General features: G+C 44.5%; 1 protein-coding gene across 1 annotated transcript in view; it reads left to right on the top strand.

The window, feature by feature from the left end:
• The window catches only part of LOC121002804 (highly reducing polyketide synthase PKS6-like), a 71259-nt gene that overhangs the window by 21078 nt on the left and 25561 nt on the right, over positions 1 to 24620 (top strand). Inside the window, 2 exon segments of the mRNA XM_040434355.1 lie at positions 7320 to 7480; positions 18981 to 19184. Of these exon segments, the coding sequence (XP_040290289.1) occupies positions 7320 to 7480; positions 18981 to 19184 (365 nt within the window).

Here is a 24620-nt window from a genome sequence, read left to right as displayed (position 1 = left end):
TATAAAATTATTAGACTTCCACACAGGGGCGTAGCTAGAAATGCATGGGCCCCATAGCAAAAAAATTTATGGGCCCCCCCGTGCCATCCACAGATAAACCCCCTAAACAGTGCCATCCACAGATCCCCCCCTCCCCTAAACAGTGCCATCCACAGATCCCCCTCCCCGACGCTCACAGCAGTATATTTATAAACTAATCAGTAACTACTTTAACTTTAATCATTGCTCATTGCTGAACTCTTTACTTGGATTATTTGGATATCTTACTCTGTCTTAGCTCCGGTAACAGCAGGCAGTGAGGGCGGCGCTCACTCACTGACGTCACGCGACTGCACCGCCTAGTGGGAGGAGCAGGCGCTTGACGTCAGTGAGTGAGCGCCGCCCCCCGCACTGCCTGCTGTTACCGGAGCTAAGACAGAGTAAGATATCCAAATAATCCAAGTAAAGAGCTCAGCAATGAGCAATGATTAAAGTTAAAGTAGTTACTGATTAGTTTATAAATATACTGCTGTGAGCGGCGTGGGCCTGTATATTCTAACCCCCAGGCAAGCGTCCCCGTCACCATGGGAACGCCTGGGGGTTAGAATATACCATCGGATCTTCTGAGTCTCAGTGGCCTGGCTGGAGCCTCCGCAGCCACTGTGTCGGCCCTGCGTGCGCCCTGCTCCAGTCCTGACTCCTCCGCAGCCAGGCGCGAGCTGCGGTCCGCCCGCGTCCCGCCCACTACACTAGTCTAGTGTAGTGGGCAGGCGGTCCGTGGCTCGGGCCTGGCTGCCTGTGTGTGGTGTGTGTGTGTAAATAAAATTAAAAAAAATAAAATATCAACAGAAGGCGGCCCGGACGGGCCCCCAGTGGCGTAGGGCCCCATAGCCACTGCTATGGTTGCTATGGCGATCCCTACGCCACTGCTTCCACACATCGATTTTATGCCTGTTTGTGAGCAAGTGTAGATTTGCCTCAAAATGTGCGCCATTTCCTCGATGTAGCCTTGTTTTCTTTGATGACCACAATTGCTATTCTCACAAATTTTACTGCCAAAATGTTGAATGTTTTCTCTACACTGCTTAATAATTGTAAGCAAGTGGATTTCACTTATCAAAACCATCTATCAAAAGAAAAAAAAAAATGCTGCACATAGCAACCAATCCAAGCTTAGCTGTCATTTTTAAAACTGCTCTAGAAACGTGAAAACTGCACTATGATTACTTGATAGACAACAAGGATTGTTTTGAGGTTTAAAGGGGTTATTCGAGTTAATAAAAAAAAAAAAAAAAAACACTTAAAATCCATCAGGATATACATATAATTTGGTTAAGCTAGATTTCATCAAGTTAAAACCCATATTTACACCTTTTTATGGTTCTGTCATTGCTTTGTTTACATGCTGAAGTACATGCTGAGGGGGCGTGTAACAACAAAGCCTGAGCTCTGCCTCATGAATATTTCTGGGCGTGAACAACCTGACCTTTCCTTCACCCTGCTCTGCACTTTGCAAAAAAATAAATAAATACACACACACTTGTCATGCGGATGGACGGATCCCTCTGTCAGTCTTTTTCACAGTATTCCCGGTTTGTGCATGTGCAGACCGGAAGGACGGATCCACAAGGCAGCTCCGTCGTCGGAGCTGAGTGCCTGCTGGATCCGCCGATCAGTGTGACAACTGACAGCATTTGTAGACGGATCCAGGTGCGGGTCCGTCTAGAAATGCATTGCAATAACGGATCCACCTATCCGCTTGTCATGCGTATGGACGGATCCCTCTTTCAGTCTTTTTCACAGTTTTCATGTTCTGTGCACGCGCAGACCGGAAGGACGGATCCGTCCTTCAGTTGTTTTGCAACGCCGGATCCGCAAGGCAGCTCCGTCGTCAGAGCTGCGTGCCTGCTGGATCCGCCGATCAGTGTGACAACTGACAGCATTTGTAGACGGATCCAGGTGTGGATACGTCTAGAAATCAATTGCAATAACGGATCCGTCCAGCGGCACGGGCAAATAGCGGCAGGGCAGATCCGACAGGGTGAACAGCCTGTCGGATACGTCCTGCCGCTAGTGTGAAAATATCATTAGCATTATCTGTATCTAAGCAATATCTATATTATTCAAATATATATTCAATATGGATATTGCTTAGATAAATACATATATTGGTGGCAGATAAGGATTTTATATAGCTGAATAATGATGTTGATGATGATAATAATGATGGCCAATAATTTATTTATATTTCCCAGGGGGTGTTCAATGTGTACTAGTGGGAAGGGGGGGGGGGGGGAACCAGGGCTGTAATAACGATCCCCCGATGCAGAGGGGAACGTTTACAAACTGCCACCTCTAGCCCCAGTGAATGCAGGAGGGACAAACATACCCTGCTGCCGGAGAAGAGATCGCCTCGGCTCTGGTATGTACTGCACATGAGCGATTGCATACCAGAGCCGAGGCAGTGAGAAGAGCTGGAGGGGGGAGGGCACCAGAGGCTCTGACGTTTCGTTTACAGAGCCTGGCCACTCCCTCAAGCAGGGAGACGGCTGTAAACGAAACATCATCAGCAGAGCAGAGCCGAGGCAGTGTGAGGAGAGCTGGAGAGGGGAGGGCACCAGAGGCTCTGACGTTTCGTTTACAGAGCCTGGCCACTCCCTCAAGCAGGGAGAAGCTTGTAAACGAAACGTCATCAGCAGAGCAGGCTTGCTGACGTCGGGGGTCACATGACCCAGAACTGAACTGGCCAAATAGTGATAGATAGGTGATGAAAGCGATTTTAAGAATCTTTCACTGGTCTACAATAAATGCAATTAGAATAGATTTATTTAAGTCGGATAACCCCTTTAATGAATTTGTAAAAAATAAAAAAAAATTAATATACAATGCATTTGGAAAGTCTTCAGACCCTTTTGACATTTTATGTTGCAGCCTTGTGCTAAAATAAAAAATAAATAAAAAAATCTGCACTCAATACCTCATAATGACAATGTGAAAGCAGAATGTTAGAAGTCTTTGCCAATATATTACAAAGGAGAAACTAAAATCTTGCATTGACATAAGCATTCAGACCCTTTACTCAGTACTTAGTTGAAACATCTTTGGCAGCGATTGCCACCTCCAGTCTTCTTAGGTATGATGCCACAAGATTTGTTGGTTTGTGGAATTTCTGCCATTCTTCTATGCAGCTCCTCTCAAGGATGGGGACGGTTGGCGGACGGCCATTTTTAGGTTTCTTCCTTTTCTCCATAGTTGTTTTTGGGTTCAAGTCAGGGCCCTGGCTGGGCCACTGAAGAACATTCATAGAGTTGTCTGTAAGCAAACAAAAGAAAATTCTGTTTCTAGGAGAGTCAATTTGAGCTGAATCAGCAGTAAGGGATAATCCAAAGACAAGCGCAGGTCAAAACCAGAAAGCAATAGTAATGAAAAATTATAGAGCCTAGACCAGTGTTGGCGAACCTATGGCACGGGTGCCAGAGGCGGCACTCGGAGCCCTCTTTGTGGCACCCGCACCCTTGAAAAAAGTCTTTGGTGTACTAATATGCCTTTGATTTTTCCTGTCCTTCATCAGCGCAGTGCGTACTATGAATGGCACAGGCAGTGCATTGAATGTAGGCAGGCTATTATAGCTAAATGATACATGGAAAATATTGCTATTCAGGTTATATTGCTGGCTTGGCACTTGGCGATAAATAAGTGGGCTTTGGGTTTCAGTTTGGGCACTCGGTCTCTCAAAGGTTCACCATCACTGGCCTAGACAAACAAAATACCAGGCACTGATGATTGGGAACAGCTGATTTAAATACCCTGACTTGCTCTATGATTGGACACAGAGACTGAACTATGATTGACTCTGCACAGCAATTCAAGAAAAGCTCCTATTTATTATATGCCATTTTTAGAATGCTTGCACAAACGCTTCATATCCACTGTGGTGGCACTGCAGGGGAACGGCTATGCTGGGTTCTCCCATAGATTATAGTCAATCTCTGGGTTTCTACTGTAGCAGAGGAACACCCTGTGATCAGTTCATTCTCAGTAACCAAAGTGGGCATCACCTTAAGGCCTCCTGCACACGACCGTTGTGTGCATCCGCGTCTGTTCCGTCATTTTTCACAGTTTAGCGGAGGTCCCATTAATTTCTATGGAGCTGTGAAAAAAAACTGATAGTCCTCCGTTTTTTCTCCGCGTCGGTGATCCGTCATTCCAGTCCATCAAAAAATATAACCTGTATTATTCTTGTCAGTGGAAAACGGAGAACGGACCCATTCAAGTCAATGGGTCCGTCAAAAAAAAAACTCCAATATATCCATATCCTTCTATAGCAGTATACTGTCTTCTTCCGTGTTAATTACTTTACACAGTTTAAGGTCATCTGCAAAAATTGATATTTTACTGTGCAAGCCTTCTACAAGATCATTAATAAATATATTGAAGAGAATAGGGCCCAATACTGACCCCTGAGGTACTCCACTAGTGACAGTGACCCAATTTGAGTGTGTACCATTTAATGACATGACCGATCCCTCATGAAGCCATGCTGATATGGCGTTATTTGCTTATTTTCATTGAGGTACTCCAAGATAGCATCTGTTAGAAAACCTTCAAACCGTTTACCCACGTTAAACTTACTGGCCTATAGTTTCCGGGCTCTGTTTTTGGACCCTTTATGAATATTGGCACCACATTTGCTATGTGCCAATCCTGTGGAACACTCCCTGTCAGTATAGAGTCCTTAAGTATCAGAAATAAGTGTCTGGCTATGACATTACTTAATTCTCTTAGGATACAGGGGTGTATGCCATCTTGTCCTGGCGATTTGTCTATTTTAATCTTTTTAAGACGCCGCTGAACTTCTTCCTGCCTGGGTCAGACGAGGCACTTTAAATGGGGAATTTACTTTTACATTCTGCATTTCATCTGACAGTTTATTTTCCTCAGTGAATACAGTGCAGAAAAAAATATTTAATAGCTTTGCTTTCTCCTCATCGCTGTCTGCAACTCCCCCCTCATTACTCTGTAGAGGGCCGACACCTTCAGAGTTATACTTTTTACCATTTATATAATTGAAGAACATTTTAGGGTTAGTTTTGCTCTCTTTGGCAATTAATCTCTCGCTCTCTAGTTTGTCTGCTTTTATTTGTTTTTTACATATTCTATTTTTTCCTTATAGTTTTTCAGTGCTTCCTCGCTATCCTCCTGTTTTAGTGATTTAAATGCTTTGTCATTTATTGCTTTCTTTACAGTTCTATTTATCCACATAGTTTTCTTCTTGTTCCTTAAGCTTTTATTCCCATAAGGTATGTAACACTCACAATTAGATTTTAGGATGCTTTTAAAAATATCCCATTTTGTGGCTGTATTTTTATTTTTGAGGACTTTGTCCCAGTTAGTTAGGCCTATGGCCTCTCTTAGTTGGCTAAATTTAGATTTTTTGAAGTTTGGTATTTTTATTCCTCCCTGAAGAAACAGTCTTTTGAATGACAATTGGAAGGTTATTACTTTATGATCACTATTTCCCAGGTGTCGCCCAACCTGCACATCTGTTGTTCTGTCAGGTCTATTGGTTAATACTAAGTCCAGTATAGCTGTCCCTCTAGTCGTGTCCTGAAACAGTGGGAAAGGTAATTGCCTTTGGTTATTGCCAAGAACCTGTTTCCTTTATGAGATATACAGGTTACAGTTTCCCAGTCTATATCTGGGTAGTTGAACTACCTCATTATGATCTGCGCCTCGTCTATCTCGTTTAGTAGCAGATTTTCTGTGGACTCTGGTATATTACAAAATCACTAAAATATAGTGGCAAATATGGGGGAACTGCTCAAACCCCAAACACTGTGGCGTGTTTCTCATTGGGGGAGCAGTCCCAACGCATGTGGACCACAGCAAATGACCATCCCCAGAAAAAAATGCGTACAATGGAGGATGCCGGCGCGGTCCACATGCACCACAAAGGCATCCTACACAAAATGGAGCATTGTGAGGATGAAAATAGAATTATATAAATCATATATTTTTTTTTTGTTGGTATATTAGGTGGTTTATAATAAACTCCTATTAGTATTTTATTATTGTTTTTGCCTCCATGTATTTCTACCCACAGTGACTCCACATGTTCATCTCCTTCACTTATATCTTCTCAGACTGTGGGCTTTAGACAGGACTTTACATAAAGGCAGACCCCTCCCCCTCTCCGGTTTTTGCAATCCTTTCTAAACAGACTGTAACCTTGTACGTTAATCGCCCAGTCATAGCTATCATCCAGCCATGTCTCAGTTATTCCCACTATGTCATAGTCCTCCTCACACATCACTAATTCCAGTTCACCAGTGTTATTAGTCAGGCTTCTGGCATTAGTATACATACAATTAAGAGGTTTATGTATATTTTTTACTCTACACCTTTCCTTCTGAACTGTTCTAATTCCTCCTTCCATTCCTCCCCCAGTCACATTACCTTGCCCCTGGTCTCTATCTGCACTATCTTCCCATCCTATAACGTAATTACCCTCCCCCAGTCCCTAGTTTAAACTTTGCATATAAAAATAAATTAACAGTAAAAAAAACATAATAGGTATTACCAAAATGTCTGAACTATTAAAATATCTATAGTCACGATTGGCTGATTTTTTTTGTCACCAGGCCCTCCTTCCCAAAAAAGGAAATTGATAAAAGTGATTAAAAAGTAATGTATCCCAAAATGTAAAAAAAATAAAAATAAAACACAATTCGTCCTGCAGAAAACATGCCCTCAAAAAACTCTGGGTGTCTGTATATAGCGATGCAAAGGTTTCTATTTTTTTGGGTTAAAAAAACACACAGTATAGTGCATAATTTGGGTATCACCATAATTGTACTGACCAGCAGAATAAGGTCGTTGTGTCATTTTTAACGCACAGTGAACACTGTGAAAACAAAACCCAAAAGCCATTTCGGAATTGTGGGTTTCTCAATTTCACCCCAGAAAGATTTTTCTTCCTGTTGTCCAATATAACATGGTAAATTAAATGTTGCCATTAAAGAATACAACTTGTCCTGCAAAAAAAAATCCCTCAAAGGCCTATGTGAACAGAAAACTAAAAAAGTTGCGGCACTTGGAAGGTAGGGAGGAAAAAAATGACAACACAAAAATTGTTCAGGTCCTTAAGGGGTTAAAGAAGATGGCCAACATTCATAATGCATGGGGAATCCAAAGTCTCTTGGGAAATCTGCTCTTTATAGGAGGTGGCCTTCCCAAAATAGGAAGTCTTTTGGATAGGCCGCTAGGTTACATTATCCAGGTTGGTCCAGTGAATGCACATCTCTAAATTCAAAACAAAAAAAGCTTTTTTCTTTTTTAAGGATTAATGAACTTGACATTAAAGTATTTGGAATGAATAATTCGGAAACTGCCAATATGGATCCACAACACAAATTACTGCTTGAATGCACATATAGAGCTCTGGAAGATGCAGGCTATTCCTCTGAAAATGTTCGTGGAAGGAAAATTGGAGTGTTCATAGGTAAGAAAATCAATATAACAAACCATATTATAATGTATATGGGCAGGGATCAGGGGAGCAGAACACTATAGAGTAACGCAGTTTTTGTTCTTTTTTTAACTATAAATTGGATAAGTGGAATAAAAAATTCAAAATAGATCTTCTGAATTCTTAGTTTTGGCAATATACATATGGAGGAAAGGTACTACAGTCATATAGAAAAGAGTTCAAACAGTTCATTGCTAAACATAAAATTATACAACATTTACAGATAAGAAATATATCACAGTGCCTTCATAAGAAGAGCAGAAAACAGTATATTTTTAGTTCATTATGGTTGAGTAGAGCACTGATTGAGCACCATTATACAATACAGCTACTGTATGTCATATGAATTTGTCTCCCCCTCGGGACTGCACATAAGGATTCATGCACACAGCTGCAAGTGTTTCGCGGATCCGCAAAACAAGGATGCCGGCCGAGTGCACGCTGTCATTTTTTTTCTCCTGCAGGAATGTCTGTTTTGCAGGGCCATAGAACGAATATAAGGACGCAGACGCATATTTTGCGGCCCCTATTGACATGAATGGGTCCACACATGATCCATAAAAAATGTGGATCAGAAGCGGACCAAAACTACGGCCGTGTGCATGTGCCCTAACACACAGATAGACTCATTCATCCCTGAATTGGGCATTATGGTCTAGATAGATGCATCACAATGACTGAGATCAGGCATCCCAGTTATTTAACCCCTCAGACGCAGACTATTCCATCTGAGAGTTAGTCAGAGGAAGAGAGCTCCGTAAGCATTCTGATCGGCACCGCCTCGTCAAAATAATGGGTTGCTGATTGATTGCTATGGCAGTCTTAGGCCTTGTTTAGGCTCCCAGGCCTGCAATAGTAAAGGACCTATTAAGCCCTGCCTGCATGTATTATGTATCTATGCACTAAGCCAAAATTGCTTGAGTGGTTCTTCACTAAAATTGGTTCCTTAACCACCTAATTGTTTTGACTGAGTCCAGCTCGTGCAGTGGGAAAAGTAGCTAACTGGAGGGGGGAGTGCTGCTTTAGATGCTGCTATCTCCTGGATGGTAGAAGATAGAAACATGCAACTGGTCTTGTTTGAAAGATAATACTCCTTTCATAGGAACAGCTAAAGTCCAAGCAACAGAGGAGAAATCACTGTAAGAAATTGGGTCGTGAATAATCGCGGGTAAAACATGATTTTAATTTCACTTTTAGCTGCATTCACAGCATCCCGATTTCTATCAGTGATATCTTCCCCTGCAATGAACATATTGCTGTCATTCTGGTATTGTCTGAACGCTTTTAAACAAGACCAATTGCATGTTTCTAGCTGCTACCAATCAGGAGATAGCAGCATCTAAAGCAGCTCTTGTTCCTCCAGTTAGCTACTTTTCCCACTGCTTGAGCTGGACTCGGGCAAAACAGTTAGATGGTTAATAGTATCAATCTATAGATGACATTTTGTTATCATATTTACAACATACATTACTCAATATACACTGAACAAATATATAAACGCTTTTGCTTTTGCTCCCATTTTGCATGCTGAAGTCAAAGATCTGAAACATTTTCTACATACACAAAAGACCCATTACTCTCAAATATTGTTCACAAATCTGTCTAAATCTGTGTTAGTGAGTACTTCTATTTTGACGCGATAATTCATCCCACCTCATAGGTGTGGCATATCAAGGTGCTGATTAGACAGCATGAATATTGCACAGGTGTGCCCTAGACTGCCCACAGTAAAAGGCCACTCTGAAATGTTAATGCACAGTTTTGCCTTACTGTGGGGGGGGGGCAGAAAACCAGTCAGTATCTGGTGTGGCCACCATTTGCCTCACGCAGTGCAGCACATCTCCGTCGCATAGAGTTGATCAGGTTGTTGATTGTGGCCTGTGGAATGTTGGTTCACTCCTCTTCAATAGCTGTGCGAAGTCGCAGAATATTGGCAGGAACTGGAACACGCTGTCGTATACGCCGATCCAGAGCATCCCAAACAAGCTCAATGGGTGACATGTCCGGTGAGTATGCTGGCCATGCAAGAACTGGGTTGTTTTTAGATTCCAGGAATTGTGTACAGATCCTTGCAATATGGGGCCGTGCTTTATCATGCTGAAACATGAGGTGATGGTCGTGGATAAATGGCACAACAATGGGCCTCAGGATCTCGTCACGGTATCTGCGCATTCAAAATGCCATCAATAAAATGCACCTGTGTTTGTTGTCCATAACATACGCCTGCCCATACCATAACCCCACTGCCACCATGGGCCACTCGATCCACAACGTTGACGTCAGCAAACCGCTCACCCACACAACGCCACACACGCTGCATGCCATCTGCCCTGAATAGTGAAAACCAGGACTCATCCATCAACAGAACGCCTCTCCAATGTGCCAGACACCATTGAATGTGAGCATTTGCCCACTCAAGTCGGTTACGATGACGAACTGCAGTCAGGTGCAGGCCCCGATGAAGACGACGAGCATGCAGCTGAGCTTCCCTGAGACGGTTTGACAGTTTGTGCAGAAATTCTTTGGTTATGCAAACCGATTGTTGCTGCAGCTGTCCGGGTGGCTGGTCTCAGACTATCATGGAGGTGAACATGCTGGATGTGGAGGTCCTGGGCTGGTGTGGTTACACGTGGTCTGGGGTTGTGAGGCCAGTTGGATGTACTGCCAGATTCTCTGAAACGACTATGGAGACGGCTTATGGTAGAGAAATGAACATTCATTGCACAGGCTACCGGGCTACAGCTCTGGTAGACATTCCTGCAGTCAGCATGCCAATTGCATGCTCCCTCAAACGTTGCAACATCTGTGGCATTGTGCTGTGTGATCAAACTGCACATTTCAGAGTTTTCTTTTACTGTGGGAAGTCTAAGGCACATGTGTGCAATATTCATGCTGTCTAATCAGCACCTTGATATGCCACACCTGTGAGGTGGGATGGATTATCTCGGCAAAGTTCTCACTAACACAGATTAAGGCCTCATGCACACGACCGTATTTTTTTGCGGTCCGCAAAACGGGGTTCCGTTTTTCCGTGATCCGTGACCGTTTTTTCGTCCGTGGGTCTTCCTTGATTTTTGGAGGATCCACGGACATGAAAAAAAAGTCGTTTGGGTGTCCGCCTGGCCGTGCGGAGCCAAACGGATCCGTCCTGAATTACAATGCAAGTCAATGGGGACGGATCCGTTTGACGTTGACACAATATGGTGCAATTTCAAACGGATCCGTCCCCCATTGACTTTCAATGTAAAGTCAGGAGTTAGTATACCATCGGATCGGAGTTTTCTCCAATCCGATGGTATATTTTAACTTGAAGCGTCCCCATCACCATGGGAACGCCTCTATGTTAGAATATACTGTCGGATTTGAGTTACATCGTGAAACTCCTATTCAACAGTATATTCTAACACAGAGGCGTTCCCATGGTGATGGGGACGCTTCAGGTTAGAATATACTAAAAGAACTGTGTACATGACTGCCCCCTGCTGCCTGGCAGGTGCTGCCAGGCAGCAGGGGGCAGCCCCCCCCCCTGTAGTTAACACATTGGTGGCCAGTGTGGCCGCCCCCCCCCTCCCCTGTAGTTAACTCATTGGTGGCCAGTGCGGCCGCCCCCCCTCCCCTGTAGTTAACTCATTGGTGGCCAGTGGGCCCCCCCCTCCCCTGTAGTTAACTCATTGGTGACCAGTGCGGCCGGCCCCCCTCCCTCCCCTGTAGTTAACTCGTTGGTGGCCAGTGGGCCCTCTCCCCTCCCTCCCCCTCCTAATTAAAATCTCCCCCCTATCATTGGTGGCAGCGGAGTGTACCGATCGGAGTCCCAGTTTAATCGCTGGGGCTCCGATCGGTAACCATGGCAACCAGGACGCTACTGCATGGTTACTTAGCAATTTGTAGAACCATTATACTTACCTGCGAGCTGCGATCTCTGCGTCCGGCCGGGAGCTCCTCCTACTGGTAAGTGACAGGTCCGGCCGGGAGCTCCTCCTACTGGTAAGTGACATGACCTGTCACTTACCAGTAGGAGGAGCTCCCGGCCGGACCTGTCACTTACCAGTAGGAGGAGCTCCCGGCCGGATGCAGACATCGCAGACATCGCAGCTTGCAGTAGCGTCCTGGTTGCCATGGTTACCGATCGAAGCCCCAGAGATTAAACTGGGACTCCGATCGGTACACTCCGCTGTCACCAATGATAGGGGGGAGATTTTAATTAGGAGGGGGAGGGAGGGGAGAAGGCCCACTGGCCACCAACGAGTTAACTACAGGGGAGGGAGGGGGGGCCCACTGGCCACCAACGAGTTAACTACAGGGGAGGGGGGGCCCACTGGCCACCAATGAGTTAACTACAGGGGAGGGGGGGGCCCACTGGCCACCAATGAGTTAACTACGGGGGGGCCAGCCGCACTGGCCACCAATGAGTTAACTACAGGGGAGGGAGGGGGGGGCCGGCCACACTGGCCACCAATGTGTTAACTACAGGGGGGGGCTGCCCCCTGCTGCCTGGCAGCACCTTCCAGGCAGCAGGGGGCAGTCATGTACACAGTTCTGTTAGTATATTCTAACCTGAAGCGTCCCCATCACCATGGGAACGCCTCTGTATTAGAATATACTGTCGGTTCTGAGTTTTCACGAAGTGAAAACTCAGCTATGAAAAAGCTTTATGCAGATGGATCTTCGGATCCGTCTGTATAAAAACTAACCTACGGCCACGGATCACGGACACGGATGCCAATCTTGTGTGCATCCGTGTTCTTTCACGGACCCATTGACTTGAATGGGTCCGTGAACCGTTGGCCGTGAAAAAAATAGGACAGGTCATATTTTTTTCACGGCCAAGAAACACGGATCACGGATGCAAAACGGTGCATTTTCCGATTTTTCCACGGACCCATTGAAAGTCAATGGGTCCGCGAAAAAAAACGGAAAACGGCACAACGGCCACGGGTGCACACAACGGTCGTGTGCATGAGGCCTTAGACAGATTTGTAAACAATATTTGAGTAATGGGTCTTTTGTGTATGTAGAAGATGTTTCAGATCTTTGAGTTCAGCTCATGCAAAATAGGAGCAAAACCGAGTATTGCATTTATATTTTTGTTCAGTGTGTATTCGTTAATTTTCTATACAATTCAATATATATACAGTGGTCCCTCAAGTTACAATATTAATTGATTCCCGGATGACCATTGTATGTTGAAACCATTGTAAGTTGAGTAATTGTTTCCAAAGCCTCAAAATGTCATCCAAAATAATAGAAAATTAAGATTTAAAGGAAACCTGTCACCTGGATTTTGTGTATAGAGCTGAGGACATGGGTTGCTAGATGGCCACTAGCACATCCGCAATACCCAGTCCCCATAGCTCTGTGTGCTTTTATTGTGTATAAAAACCGATTTGATACATATGCAAATTAGGCTGAGATGAGTCAGAGCTTGAAAATATGACTCTTCTCTGGTCACACAAGCAAAATATGACTCTTTTATGTTAATTTGCATATGTATCAAATCGTTTTTTTGACACAATAAAAGCACACAGAGCTATTGCGGATGTGCTAGCGGCCATCTAGCAATCCATGTCCTCAGCTCTATGCCCAAAATCCTGATGACAGGTTCCCTTTAAGAAAAAAATAGCAGATATCTAAGACAGATAAAACAAGTCCTTACATATAACAGTCAGGAATAGCTGCTAACTGGCAACTATTCTTGGATCACTGTGTGTGTGTGTATATATATATATATATATATATTCAATATACAGTATATTCATTCATTTAATAAATATCTAAATTTTTTCAGGGGATAAGGGTATCTTTCCGCCCCAGATGAATATTCTCACCAAATGGCACTTGTTAAAATCGTGATACCAAATCATCTACACACTCCTATGTCACTCAAACTTATCAACATTACAGTTGGAAAATTCAGGGCATGTAAGTGTCACGGATGGTGTAACAGAAAACAAGAAGTTACAAATAAGGATCCGACTGGCTTGATCCAAAACTAAGGAACAAAAGGGTGACCCCTATTAAAGCCCTGAAGCTCTCCCTGTCTTCTCAGCCCATGCAAAGATCTCAGTGATAGAAGGTTGCATGTCCACGTACCTAGACTGAATGATACCTGCAAACCCTATAATAGTGAGGGGACACAACCACCAGCTCCCTGCACTTAATACGGAGGGAGTCAGGGTCACCTAGAACCAAGCCAACAGGAAAACAACAAATCCAGAAATAGACTTATCTAAAAACACAGCTGTAGCAACTTCTAGCAGAGAACACAATCCAGGATGTAATATAAACCGCAAGGTGAGGTAGTATGGGGAGGAGATATATAGGGAGGCAATCACTGCTAATAGATGAGAGCTGGGAGAGGGAGAAGAGATGTCAAAACGAAAGCAAAACAAAAGAAGATCATGCAGGAGGTACTGAAGAACATCTATCAGAACTTCTCAAAGATCTGGTGGTGACAGTACCCCTCCCTCTACGAGTGGACTCCAGACACTCAGAGCCCACCTTCTCAGGATGGGACCTATGGAATGCCCTGAGAAGACGAGTGGCCTTAATGTCCGCCACTGGAACCCACATCCTCTCCTCAGGACGATAACCCTCCCAATGAACGAGGTACTGAAGAGAACCGCGGACAATACGAGAGTCCACAATCCTAGAGACCTGAAATTCAAGATTACCATCAACCACAATCGGAGGAGGAGGCAAAGAGGAGGGTACAGTGGGTTGGACATAAGGTTTTAATAGGGACTTGTGAAAAACATTATGGATCTTCCAAGTCTGAGGAAGATCAAGACGGTAGGCAACGGGATTGATGACGGACAAGATTTTGTAAGGCCCAATAAACTTAGGACCCAACTTCCAGGAGGGAACCTTCAATTTGATATTCTTAGTAGACAACCATACCAGATCACCAACATTCAGGTCCGGACCAGGCACACGTCTCTTATCCGCCACACGCTTATATCTCTCACTCATGCTCTTTAGATTATCCTGAATCTTTTGCCAAATAGATGACAAAGACGAGGAGAATCTCTCCTCATCAGGTAAACCAGAAGCCCCCTCTCCAGAGAAGGTCCCAAACTGCGGATGAAACCCATATGCACCAAAAAATTGTGACTTTTCAGAGGACTCCTGACGACGGTTATTTAAAGCAAACTCTGCAAGGGAGAGAAAAGAATACCAATCCTCCTGATTCTCCGCCACAAAACAACACAGATATGTCTCCAGATTCTGATTGACGCGCTCTGTCTGGCCATTCGACTGCGGGTGGAAAGCAGAAGAGAATGACAACCGAACCCCCAAGCGAGAACAGAAGGCCTTCCAGAATCTGGAAACAAACTGCGTGCTCCTATCAGAGACTATGTCTGAAGGGCTACCATGCAGTTTGGCAATGTGATCAATAAATGCCTGCGCCAGTGTTTTAGCATTGGGCAACCCAGGAAACGGAACAAAATGCGCCATTTTGCTAAAACGGTCCACCACCACCAGAATCCCTGTCTTCCCCGAGGAACGAGGCAGGTCCGTAATGAAATCCATGGACAGATGTGTCCAAGGACGGGAAGGAATGGGTAACAGAAGGAGAGGACCCGATGGCCGTGAATGAGGGACTTTGGCACGAGCGCAGGTCTCGCAGGCTGCCACAAAACCCTCAACCGATTTACGAAGAGCCGACCACCAAAATCTCTGAGCAATGAGATCCACTGTGGCTCTACCCCCCGGGTGCCCAGCAAGGACAGTATTATGGTGCTCATTAAAAACCTTGTGTCGTAAAGCGAGAGGCACAAACAACTTCCCAGGAGGACAAAGATCAGGAGCCTCTGCCTGGGCTGCCTGAACCTCTGCCTTTAATTCAGGATAAAGAGCAGACACAACCACCCCTTCAGCCAAAATGGGACCCGGGTCTTCAAAGTTCCCCCCTCCCGGAAAACAGCGTGACAGGGCATCCGCCTTCACATTCTTAACCCCAGGGCGGAACGTGACAACAAAATTAAACCTTGAAAAGAACAAAGACCATCTGGCCTGTCTCGGGTTCAGACGCTTGGCTGACTCCAAGTAGGCCAGATTCTTATGGTCGGTAAACACGGTAATAGGGTGTCTGGCTCCCTCTAGCCAATGGCGCCATTCCTCAAAAGCTAACTTGATGGCCAACAACTCCCTATCTCACACATCGTAATTTCTCTCTGCGGAGGAGAGTTTCTTCGAGAAAAAGGCACACGGTCGCCATTTGGCAGGAGAGGGACCCTGAGACAAGACCGCACCCACACCCACCTCAGAAGCGTCCACCTCAACTATGAAGGGCAGAGAGATATCAGGTTGTACCAAGATGGGAGCGGAAGCAAAACTGTCCTTGATACTAGAAAAGGCCTTACGCGCCTCTACCGACCAGGAGGAAAAATCTACCCCCTTTCTAGTCATATCAGTGAGTGGTTTAACAACAGAGGAATAATTCAAAATAAACTTCCTGTAATAATTGGCAAAACCCAAAAAACTCATCAGCGCCTTCTGATTCTCAGGAAACTCCCACTCAAGCCCAGAGTGGACCTTCTCGGGGTCCATGCGGAAACCAGAAGCGGAGAGAAGAAACCCCAGAAATTGAATTTCTGGAACCGCAAACACACATTTTTCCAGTTTAGCATACAATTTATTCTCCCGCAGAATGAGCAAGACTTGACGTAGGTGGTCCTTATGAGTTTTGAAATCAGAATGTCATCTAGATACACTAGTACAAATTTCCCCATTAAATGATAAAAAATGCTGTTCACAAAATGCTGAAAGACGGCTGGAGCATTCATCAAACCAAAAGGTATAACCAAATTCTCAAAATGGCGCTCAGGGGTATTGAAGGCCGTCTTCCATTTGTCTCCTTCTCTGACCCTGACCAGGTTGTATGCCCCTCTTAAATCCAACTTGGAAAAAACTTTAGCCCCAACAATCTGGTTAAACAAGTCCAGGATCAGAGGAAGCGGATAAGGGTCACGAATTGTGATACTGTTCAGCTCCCTGAAATCCAGATATGGTCCTAAAGAACCATCTTTTTTCTTAACAAAGAAAAAACCAGCGGCCACAGGTGACTTCGAGGGTCGTATGTGTCCCTTTCTCAGGCTCTCAGAGATATAAGCACGCATAGCGACCCTTGAAGGTTGGGAGAGATTGTATAAACGAGATTTAGGCAGCTTGGCGCCTGGGATGAGATTAATAGGGCAATCGTACTCCCTGTGAGGGGGCAGCTCCTGAACACCACTCTCAGAAAACACATCCGAAAATTCAGAGAGAAAAGATGGTACAGTCTTAGTAGAAACCTCTGAAACAGTTGTCGAGAGGCAATTCTCTCTGCAAAAGTCACTCCAACCATTTATTTGCCTCGCCTGCCAATCAATGGTGGGGTTATGTTTAGTGAGCCAGGGTAGCCCCAATACTAGAGGAGTAGGTAACCCGCTTAGGACGAAACACGACACATCCTCAACATGATCATCACTCACAATCAAACAGATATTGTGAACTATGCCTTTTAGCGATTTCTGAGAAAGTGGAGCGGAATCAATAGCAAAAACAGGTATGTTCTTTCCCAAAGTGCATACCTGGAAACCATGTGTTATAGCAAATTGATTATCAATGAGATTAACAGCTGCTCCACTATCTACAAAAATCTCACAAAGAATGTTCTTGCTCTCTAGCGCCACCCTGGCAGGTAGGACAAAACGGGAACTACAAGCAAATGGAAAACCTTCAATTTCCGCATCAACCTTGCCAATAGTAACAGATGGAATGTTTTTAGAGGACTTTTTTTCTTTTTGGTTCTTTATTACTCTCAAAAAACTGCCTGAATCTCCTAGAGGGACAAACATTTGCCAAATGATTTATACCTCCACAATAAAAACAAACCCTCCTCTGAGAGCTGAATCCTCTGTTGTCAGAGGCAAGAAAACCTAGCTGCATGGGCTCCTGCTCAGAGAGGATTGAGAGACTGCGCACTGAATGAGACCACCCCACTGTCCTTGGACTGAGTATGACAGGAAGGAGTGATCTCTCCTCTCTCTAAGACGCCTGTCAATACGAACAGCCCGAGACATGGCAGATTCCAAGGAGGTAGGTCTCTCATGAAAGGCAAATGCATCTTTCAATCCCTCTGAAAAGCCATGGCAAAATTGACTTCGGAGTGCAGCATCATTCCAACCAGTATCAGCTGCCCATCTCCGAAATTCTGAACAGTATATCTCTGCGGACTGTTTACCCTGGCATAAAAAACGCAGTTTAGATTCCGCCAGAGAAATACGATCCGGATCATCATATATCTGACCCAGGGCTTAAAAACATTAATCCACTGAACGGAGGGGCCGTGCCCCCACCGGCAGCGAAAAGGCCCAGGACTGAGCGTTATCCCTGAGTAGCGAGATGATGATCCCCACCCTCCGCTCCTCATCACCAGAGGAATGGGGAAGTAGGTGAAGATGGAGTTTGCAAGCCTCTCTAAAACTAACAAAATTCTCACTACCCCGGAGAACGTATCCGGAAGCGAGATTTTAGGCTCAGAACAAATTGCATGAAAGCAAGCAGAAACGGTCACCTCAAACTGAGAGACAGTTTTCTCGAGATCTGCTACCTCCAGTGAAAGACCCTGCATGCGGTCAATCAAGGTTGAAACCGGATTCATGCTTAGGACGGTTTAGGCGGTTTATAATGTCACGGATGGTGTAACAGAAAACAAGAAGTTACAAATAAGGATCCGACTGGCTTGATCCAAAACTAAGGAACAAAAGGGTGACCCCTATTAAAGCCCTGAAGCTCTCCCTGTCTTCTCAGCCCATGCAAAGATCTCAGTGATAGAAGGTTGCATGTCCACGTACCTAGACTGAATGATACCTGCAAACCCTATAATAGTGAGGGGACACGACCACCAGCTCCCTGCACTTAATACGGAGGGAGTCAGGGTCACCTAGAACCAAGCCAACAGGAAAACAACAAATACAGAAATAAACTTATCTGAAAACCCAGCTGTAGCAAATTCTAGCAGAGAACACAATCCAGGATGTAATATAAACAGCAAGGTGAGGCAGTATGGGGAGGATATATATAGGGAGGCAATCACTGCTAATAGATAAGAGCTGGGAGAGGGAGAAGAGATGTCAAAACTAAAGCAAAACAAAAGAAGATCATGCAGGAGGTACTGAAGAACGTCTATCAGAACTTCTCAAAGATCTGGTGGTAACAGTAAGGCCCACCCCAGGAATGCCCCCAAACCCACCCAGGACCGCCCACTCTGAAAATTTAAATTCAAGACTGTTTCCAACTATGATGTCACTATCTTACATGCCATCAGTATTACTGTTTTGTCCTCTATTAACTACACTGCAGTTAGCCTATTATTAAAATATTCTGCATTTAGAATTTTTTTAATGTTCTTTATGAATTTCACATAAAAAAATAATAATTCCCTCTCTATATTATAATGTATAAAATGTTCTATTTTATACATTTACAGGTCTCATGAACAGAGATGCCGACTATATTAATAATAATTCTCCAGAAAACATCAATCATTTTAATGGCACAGGGACAGCAACAAGCATAGCTGCCAACAGGATATCCTACTGCTTTAATCTGACGGGACCTTCCCTATCAATTGACACTGCCTGCTCTTCATCCTTGGTTGCTTTACACTATGCTTGTCACGCTATCAGGCAAGGTAAAAACTATTATTAGTGTGAAACTAGACTGATCTTTCTTTGTCTTTTATAAGTATAGATCACCCTAGTCATGCAGCTTCTTCTTCATGTAATGATTAGAGATGAGCGAATCGATGTTGACGAAGTGGAATTCGATAATTTGATTTGCACCGAATCAGATGCATTTTTTCCTAAAATGGCTGCTGCACGTGTTTGGACATGGAGCAAAGAACTCTGGGAACGAGGAATCACCAACAATGCCATGCATGCAGCCAATCAGCAGCCAGCCAGCCCTGTGATGTCACAGCCCTATAAATAGCCTCAGTCATCTTGGATTCTGCCATTTTCCAGGCGATAGGGACAGTGGTAGAAAAGACTTTAAAACTTTTATTTTGCTCTATAGACATTCAGGGAAAGGATTGGGAGGAATCATTCCACAGTATTGAAGCAGAACAGTGTTCAGTAGGGGAGTTTACAGCCTGGGTAATAGGAACAATCCTATTACACCTTGCTGCACTGACTGGGGATCCAAATTGCCATTATACAGCTCTGTAATTCCAGCAAACCATTCTTGTTATCGAGGTGCAAGGGCTTTTTGATACAGCCATTTATGGGGTTTATTACAAGGAAATATTTCTACATCTTATTTGCCCTTGTGCGGTGCAGTTATATGTTTGAAAGCATTTTTTGGCTTGTATAAGTGGGGGAAAAAAGGGCTTATTAGCCGCTGTGTGGTGAATTGAGAAAATTACAGCCATTTTTGGCGTGTATTAGTGGCAAAAAAAATATATATTTGCCATTCAGTGGTGCAATTATATTTTCTAAAGCCCTTTTTGGTGTGTATTTGTGGCAAAAAATATATATTATTTGCTGTTCAGCAGTGTAGTTATATGTTCTAAAGTCTTTTGTGGCGTGTATAAGTGGGAAAAATATATATATTATTTGCTGTTCAGCGATGCAGTTATATGTTCTAAAGCCCTTTTTGGCATTTATTAGTGTCAAAAATATATATATTATTTGCCGTTCAGCGGTGCAGTTATATGTTCTAAATCCTTTTGTGGCCTGTATAAGTGGAAAAAAATAAGAGCCTATTAGCTGTTCAGCGGTGCAGTTATATGTCCTGAAACCCTTTTTGGCGTGTTTTAGTGGCAAAAATATATATATGTTTGCCATTCAGCAGTGCAGTTATATGGTCTAAAGCCTTTTGTGGCCTCTATAAGTGGAAAAAAATAAGAGCCTATTTTCTGTTCAGCGGTGCAGTTATATTTTCTAAAGCCCTTTTTGGCGTGTATTAGTGGCAAAAAAATATATATTTGCCGTTTAGCGGTGCAGTTATATGGTCTAAAGCTCTTTTTGGCATGTATTAGTGGCAAAAAAAATATATATTATTTGCCGTAAAGTGGTGCAGTTATACGGTCTAAAGCCTATTGTGGCCTGCATAAGTGGAAAAAAATAAGAGCCTATTTGCTGTTCTGCGGTGCAGTTATATGTTCTAAAGCCCTTTTTGGAGTGTACTAGTAGCAAAAAATATATATTTGCTATTCAGCGGTGCAGTTATATTGTCTAAAGCCCTTTTTGGCGTGTATTAGTGGCAAAAAAAAATATTATTTGCCGTTCAGTGGTGCAGTTATATGTTCTAAAGCCATTTTTGGCATGTATTAGTGCCAAAAATATATATATTATTTGCCATTCAGCAGTGTAGTTATACTGTATGTTCTAAAGCCTTTTGTGGCATGTATAAGTGAAAAAAAAATAAGGGCATATTTGCTGATCAGTGGCACAGTTATATGTTCAAAAAATCTTTTTGGTATGTATTAGTGGCTAAAAATATATATTATTTGTATTAGTGGCAAAAAAAATAATTATTTGTCGTTCAGTGGTGCAATTATATGTTCTAAAGCCTTTTGTAGAGTGTATAATGGAAAAAAAGTAAGGGCCTATTTGCCGTACAGCGGTGCAGTTATATGTTCTAAAGCGCTTTTGGACGTCTATTAGTGGCAAAAAAAATATATTTGCTATTCAGCAGTGCACCCCTTTTTAGTGTGTATAAGTGGAAAAAATATATACTGAATATTTGCCGTTCAGCGGTGCAGGTATATGTTCTAAAGCCTTTTGTGGTGTGTATAAGTGGAAAAGAATAAGGGCATATTTGCCATTCAGTGGTGCAGTTTTATGTTTTAAAGCCCTTTTGGCGTGTATTAGTGGCAAAAATATATATATTTACCATTCAGCAGTGAAGTTATATGTTCTAAAGCACTTTTTGGCATGTATTAGTGGCAAAGAATATATATATTTGCCGTTCAGCGGTGCATTTATATGGTCTAAAACCTTTTGTGGCCTGTATAAGTGGAAAAAAATAAGAGCCTATTTGCTGTTCAGCGGTGCAGTTATATGTTCTAAAGCCCTTTTTGGCGTGTATTAGTGGCAAAAAAATACATTTGCATTCATCGGTGCACCCCTTTTTGGCGTGTATTAGTGGAAAAAATATATACTGAATATTTGCTGTTCAGCGGTGCAGTTATATGTTCTAAAGCCTTTTGTGGTGTGTATGAGTGAAAAAAAATAAAGGCATATTTGCCATTCAGTGGTGCAGTTATATCTTCTAAAGCCCTTTTGGCGTGTGTTAGCGGCAAAATTATATATATTTGCCATTCAGCGGTGCAGTTATATGTTCTAAAGCCCTTTTTGGCGTGTATTAGTGGCAAAAAAATATATATTTGCCATTCAGCGGTGCAGTTATATGTTCTAAAGCCTTTTGTGGCGTGTATAAGTGGAAAAAAATAAGGGCCTATTTGCCGTTCAGCAGTGCAGTTATATGTTCTAAAGCCTTTTGTGGCATGTATAAGTCGAAAAAAATAAGGGCCTAGTGACATCAGTCACCCCCAGCCAAGAGTCGTGGGTTCGTCAGACACAAACCTTAGTTGGCATGGCCCAGGAGCAGGCCCTGTGCCCTCACCTGTCCTCAACCTGCCTCTGTCCTTTTCTGTTCCCTCAGCCAGAGAAGTATTATATGCTGTGGGCTCAGCTCCATTATACAGCGAGGACGAGCTGCTAGAGGACAGTCAACTAGTATAGCCGGAAGTCAGCAGGGTGGCAGCAGTGGGAGGTTGGGAGCCAAACGTGCCCGTGGTAGACCACACCCTTCGTAGAAGCCTACCTGCCCGTAAAGTAGTGGTGGCAGCGGCGGTAGCAGTCAGTCAGTGCAGAGTGTTGGGGGAAAAATCACCTACTCGGCGGTGTGGCAGTTTTCTGTTAAGCCGCTAGAAGAGGTGAACATTTGTAGAATCTATGGGCAGAAGGTGAAGCGTGGCCAGGGTCCAATGTTGGCACCACAGCCCTGGGTCAACATATTCAGTCTCACCATAAAGTGGCCTGAGAGAACCGTGGCTCCAATGTGGTGGACCAGCCTGCGACAGCAACCACTGCATCACCCAGTGGCACGCACCCGGTTTCAGCCAGTCAAGGCTCCACCACCTCAGGCGAAGTGGGCTGTCTGTCCTTCCCATCATCTAATTGTCCTGATGCTCCTGTTCCTCGTCCTCCTACTCCTCGTCAATCATTCAGTCAGCAATCGATCACCGAAGCGATTGCCAAGAGACAACAGTATGCGTGCACTCATCACTCAACTGCGCAGAAGATGAACATGCTCCTGGCCAAGCTGCTGGTGCTGCAATCCCTCCCTTTCCAAGTGGAGGACTCTGCACCGTTCTGAGAACTGATGGCTTGTGCCAAGCCGAGGTGGAGATTCCCAAACCATCATTTCTTTGCTAAAAAGGCAGTACCAGCCCTGCAAACATATGTAGAACAGAAGGTGGGCCAGTCCTTGAGCCTGTTGGTGGCTGCCAAAGTGCACGCCAGCGCCGACGTGTGGAGCTATAACTACAGTCAGGGACAATACATGTCCTTTACGGCCCAACTTAGCCAGGTGACGCCGCTTCTGCCTTCACATTCTCATGCCATTGGTACTGCGACAATGTCCGCCTCTGCCTCCTCATCCTCCACCGTGTCTTCAGCCTGCAATGCAGGGACAACTCACTGTGCCCCTCCAGCATACCACATGTGCATGGCACTGTGGTATCACGCTGTTCTGTACCTCGTTTGCCTGGGCGAACGGAGTCACACAGGGGAGGAACTTCTCCGTGTCCTTCATCAAGAAATCGAATCCTGGCTTTCTCTGCGACAACTTAAAATCGGAACCATGGTGACCGACAACAGAAAGAACATGGTGTCGGCGCTGCGTCAAGGAGAGCTGAGCCATGAGCCTTGCATGGCACAAGTGTTCAATCTGGTTGTCAAGCTGTTCCTGAAGTCTTCCACCCATCTGCAACACATCCTAAAAATGGCCATGAAAACTTACATGCACTTCAGCCACTCGTACACTGCAAAGCAAATAACACCGTCCTTAAGCTGCAGAGGCAGAACGTCATGCCCCAACATAGGCTAATATGCACTGTTTCCACCCGTTGGAATTCCACCCTCCATATGTTAGACCTACTATACGAACAGAGAATGGCCGATTTCTTGATGATCCAAGCGGACAGGAGTACTCCCCTGTGTAACTTCGATGTCAGCCAGTGGCAGTTCATGCGTGACACCTGCTGTTTGCTCAGGCCCTTTGAGGAGGTCACGTTATTTGTCAGTCGCCAGGACTACGGGATGAACAACATCATTCCACTGCTTTATGTCCTGGAACAGATGCTTGTTAATTTGGCTAGTCAGGGGACTGGAGACATGGCGCCTACATCTCACGGCCACGTGAGCCCTGTGGGGGCTGATCTGGAGGAGGAGGACATTGGAGCACAAGCAATGTATAGCAAAATAGGTGGTTTTTCTACACAGGTGACAGGAGAGGAAGAGCAGGAGCAGCCAGAGGAGCTACACGGCGATGAGGAAGATGAGGCAGAGGACCCAGACACACTGTCGCAGTATGCAGTGGAGATGGAGGCAAGGAGTCCATCCGAGTCACTTGCACAAATGGCCCGATACATGATCACTTGCTTGCATAGTGATAGCCGAATTGTCAGCATTCGGCAGAGGGATGACTTCTGGTTCTCCACCTTGTTGGACCCTTGCTACCGGTCCAAAATCAGGGCCTTATTCACACCCACTGAGAGGGAGGACAAACTGAACTACTATAAAGACATCCTATGTAGTCAGTTGTCCGCTGCCTATCTGTGCCATCGTCCATCCTCTTTCAGGTATGACTAGGGGGGCCCTCTGTGCTCACGTTCCACTGCCATGGCTGCTTTGGCAGAGTGGGGGGGGGGGGGAGGAGCAGTTCCAGCTCCATCAGCAGCAACTTGTGTCTAGAGTTGCTGATGAGCAGCTTTCTTCACCTTCCTAGTGAATAAACTACTCACCGGCAGCAGCAGCAGCTAGACCTGGAGCAGGACCTTAACCAGCAGGTGGTGGCGTACTTGGAAAGCACTCTGCCACCCCACATTGAAGATACGCTG

Source organism: Bufo bufo, chromosome 5 (genome assembly GCF_905171765.1).
Source record: "Bufo bufo chromosome 5, aBufBuf1.1, whole genome shotgun sequence".
Taxonomy (NCBI): Eukaryota; Metazoa; Chordata; class Amphibia; order Anura; family Bufonidae; genus Bufo; species Bufo bufo.
Note: the sequence above shows the minus strand (reverse complement) of the source record. Positions and strands in the feature narration are given on the sequence as shown.